At 44.2% G+C, this 10,000-nt stretch overlaps 1 protein-coding gene across 1 annotated transcript in view; it reads right to left on the reverse strand.

The window, feature by feature from the left end:
• The window catches only part of LOC143115120 (putative helicase mov-10-B.1), a 34,660-nt gene that overhangs the window by 23,965 nt on the left and 695 nt on the right, over nt 1–10,000 (reverse strand). Inside the window, exons 3-7 of the mRNA XM_076277008.1 lie at nt 8,881–9,044; nt 8,438–8,676; nt 6,757–7,006; nt 4,699–4,827; nt 677–839 (exon numbers count right to left, since the gene is read on the reverse strand). Of these exons, the coding sequence (XP_076133123.1) occupies nt 677–839; nt 4,699–4,827; nt 6,757–7,006; nt 8,438–8,676; nt 8,881–9,044 (945 nt within the window). The remainder of the gene's footprint in view (nt 1–676; nt 840–4,698; nt 4,828–6,756; nt 7,007–8,437; nt 8,677–8,880; nt 9,045–10,000) is intronic.

Raw genomic sequence — 10,000 nt, forward strand, 5'->3', positions numbered from 1 at the left:
TCCTCTCTGCACTGCAACTGTTAAAAGATGTAAATGTTAATAGAGACTTTGGTTTTAATTATTTTATTGCTGTATTTTATTTACATCTATTCGAATGAAGGAGTATACACACCAAAAAGTTAAGATTGAAACTAATAAAACCAAGTTTTAAAAAAGCGTATTCAGGTTGTGTAGCTAGTGTGTTTTTGAAAAGTAACTAAGTAAAGTAAATAGTAAAGTAACTAATTACTTTTGAAAATAAGTAATCAGTAAAGTAACTGGATTACTTTCTTGGATAAGTAATCAGTAATCAGTAACTAATTACTTTTTCCAAGTAACTTGACCAACACTGGCACTGGGTAACCAACACCTACTGGCCTGGCTCTGGCCTGACTCTGGCATGGTTCTGGCATGCATACCATCTCCAGAAGGTGTTTGTATTTGCAGAAAGGTGTTTGGGTGTATGTGCAATGTGTAGGAGTAATGGCACAGTGAAATGGGCCACTGATGGCATTTAATGTTCAGTAACCTCCAGATGCTGTAATGTGATATTGGACCACTGATGGCATTTAATGCACAGTAACCTCCAGATGCTGTAATGTGATATTGGACCACTGATGGCATTTAATGCACAGTAACCTCCAGATGCTGTAATGTGATATTGTGAGGTGATATCGGTGTCAGCATCATCTAGTACCTTCAGCACCAGCAGTTTCTTGTTGTTGGGGTCTCTGACCATCTTAGCGTCCTCCATGTCGTACGCCCGGATGTCCACCTGCATCTGAGTCTCCTCCAGCTGCAGAAGCACCTGGAAGCGTGCCGTGTAGTTCTCAAAGCTCAAAGGAGACTCCAGCAGCGCTCTGACAACAAACAACAACAAACAACAACAACAACAATAACAATAGTTTATAATTCAATTAATGTATGTGCAGTAATGCAGTAATATGGTGCTACAGCTTACACACTTTAATGTATGTGCAGTAATGCAGTAATATGGTGCTACAGCTTACACACTTTAATGTATGTGCAGTAATGCAGTAATATGGTGTTACAGCTTACACACTTTAATGTATGTGCAGTAATGCAGTAATATGGTATGGAAGCATATGAGTAGCTTTATTCAAATGAGAATGCAATCTGCAATATGCAATTCAAAATGACATTACATTATGCAATTGACAATTCATTATGTAATTTAATATTGCAATTTGCAATAATTTCCAACAAATTGTATTTTAATTTGCAAAGTGACAATGCAATCCTAAAATCAATTTGAATAATTTTGGTTAAAAAATAGAATAAACATGGATTGAATTGCATTCCATTTTGCCATGGTACTTCAGTCTCAAAATTCAAATTGCAATTCCTTTTGCATTTCAATTTTCAATATTCAGTTTAATCATTTAACTGTCAATTCGTTTTGCAATTTAATATTTAAAGTGCAATGTAGGATTGCATTTTTAAAACATATTTGGCAAAACTGTCAATGCCAGCTTGAAAAGATTTTGGATTATTTTGGGCAAAACGTTTTGCCATCTTTTGAGGCATTTTATTCAAATGGAAAAGAAATAGCGCCCCCCGTGATTGCATTGCACTTTGGTCACGCTCTTTGTGTTGCAAAATTCAAATGGCCATTCAATATGCCAAACGCATTGCAATCTGTCAAGTCTCTCGTCAAGGCGGGAACTAGGCTACGTCACTTCCGTGTTTACGTCTTACCCAGTTAGTGCTTGCTTGCAATGGAGAAGTTTGCAGCTGCACTAAGGTCTCTGGCTGATTATGTAGAACACCACCGTGTCAACGAGTCTGACTCAACGGAAAGATTACTGAAAATGGACGACAGAGTGGGCTATCTAGCCCTACTTGTCCGATTTGATGTCAACCTGGTCCGTTCAAAGATTTCTGAGGCCTTACAGCTAATGGGCGCTAGACGGTGGGGAGACCTTCTGTGGATACCACTGGAGGGAATAGAAGGTTACCTCTCCTATTAGGGAGATCGCGGAGCTCTTTGGAGTTCACAGGACAAGTAGGGCTAGATCGCCCACTCTGTCGTCCATTGTCGTTAGTTAGGCTAAAACTCACAGCATTTCCTTGCCCTGCTGTCTCTCTCTCTCACACACACACACACACACACACAACGGAGACTCCCCTCCGTGGTCTGGCTAGCCTCATAAGCAAACCGGGGGGTGCGGTCGCTCCGGGCCCACGTTTGGCCAAATCTATCTCGCTGAATTGTTGTATACGATGCTTATTTGTAGGCTACTAATTGCTGGGGGGAGGGGATGCTACTAAAGATGCCGCTGGTTGGCAAAGTTATCAGCAGCAACATAAGAGCCTTAATAATGTAAGAACACAGCTGGGTCTCGCGGACACTAGGCCTACTCGCGGTCACGGTTAACATTATTCATCAACTGTGACATGATATGTTTGCGCCGCCAACACCCCCCCCCCCCCAAAAAAAAGTGCCCCCTTGAAAATCGCAAATGCCCCCTCTGTCACTGTACTCTACAGCCGGGTCTGTCGGCCAGAGACTGCAAACTCCTCCATTGCAAACGCTAACTGGGTAAGAACAGAGAATGTCTAATAAGACATTAGCCCGTAGACGGGCTCTGGTAAGAAGACGTTAACACGGAAGTGACGTAGCCTAGTTCCCGCCTTGACGAGTGACTTGACAGATTGCAATGCGTTTGGCAGATTGAATGGCCATTTGAATTTTGCAACACAAAGAGCGTGACCAAAATGCAATGCAATCACGGGGGGCGCTATTTCTTTTCCATTTGAATAAAATGCCTCAAAACGATGGCAAAACGTTTTGCCCAAAATAATCCAAAATCTTTTCAAGCTGGCATTGACAGTTTTGCCAAATATGTTTTCAAAATGCAATCCTACATTGCACTTTAAATATTAAATTGCAAAACGAATTGACAGTTAAATGATGAAACTGAATATTGAACATTGAAATGCAAAATGAATTGCCATTTGAATTTTGAGACTGAAGTACCATGGCAAAATGGAATGCAATTCAATCCATGTTTATTCTATTTTTTTAACCAAAATTATTGGAATTGATTTTAGGATTTCATTGTCACTTTGCAGATTAAAATACAATTTGTTGGATATTATTGCAAATTGCAATATTAAATTGCATAATGAATTGTCAATTGCATAATGTAATGTCTTTTTAAATTGCATATTGCAGATTGCATTCTCATTTGAAAAAAGCTACTCATATGCTTCCATAATATGGTGCTACAGCTTACACACTTTAATGTGTGTGCAGTAATGCAGTAATATGGTGCTACAGCTTACACACTTTAATGTATGTGCAGTAATGCAGTAATATGGTGTTACAGCTTACACACTTTAATGTATGTGCAGTAATGCAGTAATATGGTGCTACAGCTTACACACTTTAATGTATGTGCAGTAATGCAGTAATATGGTGCTACAGCTTACACACTTTAATGTATGTGCAGTAATGCAGTAATATGGTGCTACAGCTTACACACTTTAATGTATGTGCAGTAATGCAGTAATATGGTGTTACAGCTTACACACTTTAATGTATGTGCAGTAATGCAGTAATATGGTGTTACAGCTTACACACTTTAATGTATGTGCAGTAATGCAGTAATATGGTGCTACAGCTTACACACTTTAATGTATGTGCAGTAATGCAGTAATATGGTGTTACAGCTTACACACTTTAATGTATGTGCAGTAATGCAGTAATATGGTGTTAATGTATGTGCAGTAATGCAGTAATATGGTGTTACAGCATACATACTTTAATGTCAGCTAATTTGAGATTTGATAAATTGAATTCAATGTTTGATAAGTCCATGTAATACAACTGCCTTTAATGCAAATAAATCCTGCAAATCAATCAACTGACCTTTAACTACATACCTTAGTATTATGCAATTCTGTGCTTCAGTAGTCGCACACAAACCTTATCACACACAGTCATACTCCTTATACTTATCACTTATATCATACTTACGATAGTAGCAAACAACAAACGCATACTCAAATATGTTTTCCCCCAACAGTCAGATTTGGCTTGAACTCAATACAATACAAAATGAAGTTTGATGTCAGGGTTTCTGACATGAGAACAATTATATGACCAATACATGTTGTTAATACATGTGTATAGGGATGGGCATCGTTAAGAAATTATCGATATCAATGCCATTGTCGAGTCTGCTTATCGTTGCGATTCCTTATCGATTCCCATATTGATTCCTGTACCATTAGCTGAACACTTATAGGATGGCTTTGAGAGTTGTTGGCTTTGAATGTCTAATTTAAAGTGGTTTTAGAGAATGAGTATCAAGTGTGCAATATCAATACAGAAGTTAAATGCTTTAAAATGTCTAAAAAAGTAAACATTTCTAAAACAAAGCTTTGTATTGGAATCGTTAGTGGAATCGTTAACATGTGAATGTGTACGATTCCGATGGATCAGAACGTTTGGAACCGGTTCCTAACCGATACCTGGAACCGATTCCCAAGCCTACATGTGTAATAGCCTTCTGTATGTCCACCCATTGCATCATACAGAAGAAGATGTGAGGAGATAAGTAATGGCGGATCCTAATGACTTACTTCAGGGTGTAGACCTTGTGAGGAGATAAGTGATGGTGGATCCTAATGACTTACTTCAGGGTGTAGACCTTGTGAGGAGATAAGTGATGGTGGATCCTAATGACTTACTTCAGGGTGTAGACCTTGTCCATGGAGGCGCTTCTGCTCTGAGTCATGTAGGAGATCAGGTCATCGATGTAGAGGGGAATGTCATAGCTCTCCAAAATCAGCACTTGTTTCAGGTTCTGGACCACAAAACTAAGAGACAACACAGAACCCCAATCAGAGCTGACTCTAAAACCAAGAGACACCGAACACAGAACCCCAATGAGAGCTGACTCTAAAATCAAGAGACACGGAACATAGAACCCCAACCAGAGCTGACTCTAAAATCAAGAGACACGGAACACAGAACCCCAACCAGAGCTGTCTTAGAAACAGCCCTGGTTTGGTCTGATGAGTCTATAGCTGTTTTCAGAGCATGTCCTCCGCACTATATGCCGATCTTTGTCAAACGGATGTCCGACCCTTCTGGTCATTCAGATATGATGCTTTCATGCAGACATTATCTGTGAACGTCATCGACGCACATTAACAGAATCTCCGCGTGATTGAACAGGATGAACGTGGTTGAACACGCAGGTTAGAGTCATAGAAAAATATTTCATATTTTTTTCAATTTGTATTAAGATTGTGTGTATTTCTTCAATATTTCATGGAAAGAATGATGCCAATTTAAGTTAATGCCAATGTGAAAATAATAGACTCTTATTTTGATAGTTTGGTACCCACGCGTAAAGACACTTTGGAAGAGAGCGTTAGTTAAAAGGATCGAAGAAGCACAGAGAAACACAGTTTTTTGACCGTGCTTGCTGTGCTCAGTAGGGAATAACATTGACAAATTATGATATTAAGAACTGTTTATTGCCTTTTGATACCGGAAACTGGATGACATTTTTATAGATAAAGATATTCTTTGCTGAATTCATGTTTTGCACGTGTCCATTACTTTCCACAAGTGCTTCTGGAAATGAAACAGATACTGGATCTGCTGCCATAACAACGCACATGAACAGAATCTCCACACAAGGTAATTTACATAATGTTGTGGGGCAGCCGTGGCCTACTGGTTAGCACTTCAGACCTGTAACCGGAGGGTTGCCGGTTCGAACCCCGACCAGTAGGCACGGCTGAAGTGCCCTTGAGCAAGGCACCTAACCCCTCACTGCTCCCCGAGCGCCTCTGTTGATGCAGGCAGCTCACTGTGCTGGGATTAGTGTGTGCTTCACCTCACTGTGTGTTCACTGTGTGCTTGTGTGTTTCACTAATTCACGAATTGGGATAAATGCAGAGACCAAATTTCCCTCACGGGATCAAAAGAGTACATATACTTATATGTCTGTTGGAGGGGAGGAGTGTAAGAGCCGGCTAAGTTCGGAGTTCCACATGTCAGGATATGTTGTTCAAATATATATGGCCCAACCGCTTGACATCCGCAGAACATGCAGACTTATATATACTTATATATATAATGATCTGTTTTCAAATCTTAAACAGCCTTTTCCACGTCTGAATCCCAGCAGAATACTTGAGAACTTTAAGTCTACACTAATTTATTTATCATATGCAGAACTATGGCACATGAAATGGAATATTTTCAGTAGAATGCATATCAACACCCAGCCAAGTCAAACCCATAATTTCCTACTCGTTAAACTCCACCGCAAACACTTCTGAGGTTTATATGTAGATACTGTAAGCTGTAGGAAGTCAATGCAAACACTGGTGAGGTTAATGTGTAGATAAGCTGTGGGAATTTAATGCACAGACTGATCATCGCAGTGGTGCGATGGAGGGACCGCTGACCACACACCTGTCTGCTAACCACACACCTGTCTGCTGACCATACACCTGTCTGCTGACCATACACCTGTCTGCTGACCACACACCTGTCTGCTAACTACACACCTGTCTGCTAACCACACACCTGTCTGCTGACCATACACCTGCATACACCTGTCTGCTGACCATACACCTGTCTGCTAACCACACACCTGTCTGCTAACCACACACCTGTCTGCTAACCACACACCTGTCTGCTGACTACACACCTGCCTGCTGACCACACACCTGTCTGTTGACCATACACCTGTCTGCTGACCACACACCTGTCTGCTGACCACACACCTGTCTGGGCGCACTCCGTCCTCCACCCTGGCGTTGGGGTGCTGGCTGGCGTTGATCCTGCGTGGCGTGTAGGGGGCGATGGGCGCCAGGGCCTCGGTCAGGGCGGAGGTGTGCGCCCCCTCGATGAAGCGCAGCACGTGGAAGGAAGGGCTGTCCGCCGCCCCCGCCGACCGGAACTCAAACACCAACGTGGCCTGGTAGAACCCCACGTGCCTAGCCCGGAACCGCAGAGTCACACCGTACTGCTCTCCTGAGGAACGAAACAAAACCTCCGGTCAGTTCTGCAGAACCGCAGAGTCACGCCATACTGCTCTCCTGAGGAACGGAACATGAACTTGGGTCAGTTCTGCAGAACCGCAGAGTCACATCATACTGCTCTCCTGAGGAACGGAACATGAACTCCGGTCAGTTCTGCAGAACCGCAGAGTCACACCATTCTGCTCTCCTGAGGAACGGAACATGAGCTTGGGTCAGTTCTGCAGACCTGCAGTGCTGGAGGGGGATGGTTCTAGTCAAGTAAAACAATGGGTGGGTTCCCCTTTTCTTCAGTTATGATTGGACTGGGTATCAATTCAGCACTAAGAGGGGACCCAGTTTGCCGAGAATGGACCGAAAGGGTCACATTCCAGGACGGAACAACCGCGCTTCATAATACCTGCCCTTCTGGCCACACATAGGTATGGACAAAGAGGCAGCTCTGGCTATTATCAGAACGTCAGTTTGAAACTAATACAGCACCACCAAGTTCCTACAGTAAAGTTCATATCTAAGAGGCAGCTCTGTCTATTATCAGAAATCAGTTTGAAACTAATACAGCACCACCCAGTTCCTACAGTAAAGTTCATATCTAAGATGGCCCAAAGTGAACCCTGACCCGCCCAGCTTTGGCATCCCTTTCTAATAATAATCCACCCAGCTTTGGCATCCCTTCCTAATAATGACCCGTGAGTAGCTGTGGCTTTTTGAAAATGCCAGCTATGACATACGACTGACACACAGACACGCAGTTATGTAAAACCTTTATTAGTTACTTCTAATCCCACTGGATAGCTGTGAGTGCCATGATTGTCAGTGTGTTTGACATGGCTGCACTCATAAAAGCAACGAGCACAGCAATAAACAGTAATATGGAGCACAGCAATAAACAGTAACAACTATAAAATACCACCTGATATGGAAATCACAAAGAGTTAGCTGGCAAACCTGAACAAACACGCAGCCTGGAACACACCTCCAGAACTCCACAACGACATCTAAGTACACTACACACACCTCCAGAACTCCACAACGACATCTAAGTACACTACACACACCTCCAGAACTCCACAACGACATCTACAGTAAGTACACTACACACACACCTCCAGAACTCCACAACAACATCTAAGTACACTACACACACCTTCAGAACTCCACATCATCTAAGTACACTACACACACCTCCAGAACTCAGGGAAATATTTCACTGAAACCCTCAGGCGTTGTAAGGCTGAGATCACCATGTCATAAACAGGACAATGCTATGTTGTTATGACTAACATACCTTGGCTGGAATTAGGGGTCTGGTTGGGTGACGCTGTGCTGGTCCTCTAAGCTGAAGCACAGCGCCCCCTTCAGGTTTCTATGACCACGTCACCCCTCCAGACTGGACCCCAGTGCCCCCTCGGCCTTGCCCCCTTACCTGGCGGCAGGTGCAGCGGTCGGGCGCGGGTGACCCTCTGCTCGTCCTCCAGGCTGAAGCAGGCCACCCAGTGCAGTAGGGAGTAGTAGGTGAAGAGGACGGCGCCGTCGCCCGTGTTCTCCACGCACAGCTGGACCTCACACTCCACAGCGCTCTGCACGCTCACACAGATCCGCCCCTCAGCCTGCTGATGGCCAGAGGAGATCCGCACACCCCCCCGGTCAGCGATGAACTCCGACCTGCAGCACAGCAAACACAGCACACGCATCCATGAGGCACGTTGAGGTGTACCTGTCCCTACTCACTCAGGTGTGGATGTTGAGGTGTACCTGCCCCTACTCACTCAGGTGTGGATGTTGAGGTGTACCTGCCCCTACTCACTCAGGTGTGGATGTTGAGGAGTACCTGTCCCTACTGACTCAGGTGAGGGTGCTCAGGTGTACCTGTCCCTGTTGATTCTGGAGTAGATACTCGTGGCCAGTTGTCTCCGGGCCTTGACGGCAGACTCTGGCTCAGACACCCCCCCTGGCGCTGCCGCGCCATTGGCTGATGGTGGCGGGGGGGCGGGAGGATTGCGGGGCTGTCTCCACTGGTCCAGCAGTCTCACCTGGAAGCGGACGCAGACGAGATGCCAGCCACAGAGCAGAGAGGGGTCAAGAGGGGTCAAGAGAGGTCAAGAGGGGTCAAGAGAGGTCAAGAGAGCAGAGACACGTCAACTACACAACAGTTTCTTTCTTTCAATTCATTTCCACCATTATCATGTTCACTACTGCAGTGAGTGCTCTGTGCCATTCATTCATTCATTCATTCATGTGTTTATTCATTTATGGGTGAATGTGTCAGTGAGATCCACTGTGACTGACTGCAGCACACACACACACACACACACACACACAACTATCATTTACCGCAGGACACACAGCGCCTGCCTCAGGTCCAGACCACCTGCTTGTTTGTTCACATCGTGACAGTCCTGAGAGCCCAAAGAGACCCAAAGAGACCCCCCCCCCTCCCAACTCTAGCCTCCTACTCACATATCCTCACTAGTGGACCTTTAGTTTGGCTTTCCATCTTATTTATCAAGTGGGTGTGTCCTATTGATTGGGTGGGTGTGTTCTTGTGATAGGCACTTTTTCACCCTAATGAAGTGTTCCGTGTATTGCTATTCCGTGTCACATCGTGAGTCACAGGAACATGAGTCATGAACCACATGACCCAGGACACCGCAGATGAGCGTCACCATCGGTCTGCTGGTCTAGAACCCAGTCCTTGTGTCTGAGTCCACTCACAGCTCATACCTAGAACATCACCACTGGTCTAGAACCCAGTCCTCCAGTCAGAGTTCACTCACAGTTCATACCTAGAACATCGCTACTGGTCTAGAACCCACTCACCCAGTACCACTTTTTTTTTTTTTTTTTTTGTGGGAGGGGGGCGATCTGAGACACATGCACGCGCGCACACACACAAACGCACACACATCTAAATCTCCAAAAATTCGATGACAGTGTTGTGTAATGTTCAGTCAGTGACAGTGTGTAATGTTCAGTCAGTGACAGTGTG

The sequence above is a fragment of the Alosa pseudoharengus genome, unplaced genomic scaffold, assembly GCF_046254945.1.
Source record: "Alosa pseudoharengus isolate Yale_2024_CS ecotype anadromous, Long Island Sound unplaced genomic scaffold, YU_APseudo_1.1 YU_APseudo_1.1_scf_9, whole genome shotgun sequence".
NCBI classification, from domain to species: domain Eukaryota; kingdom Metazoa; phylum Chordata; class Actinopteri; order Clupeiformes; family Clupeidae; genus Alosa; species Alosa pseudoharengus.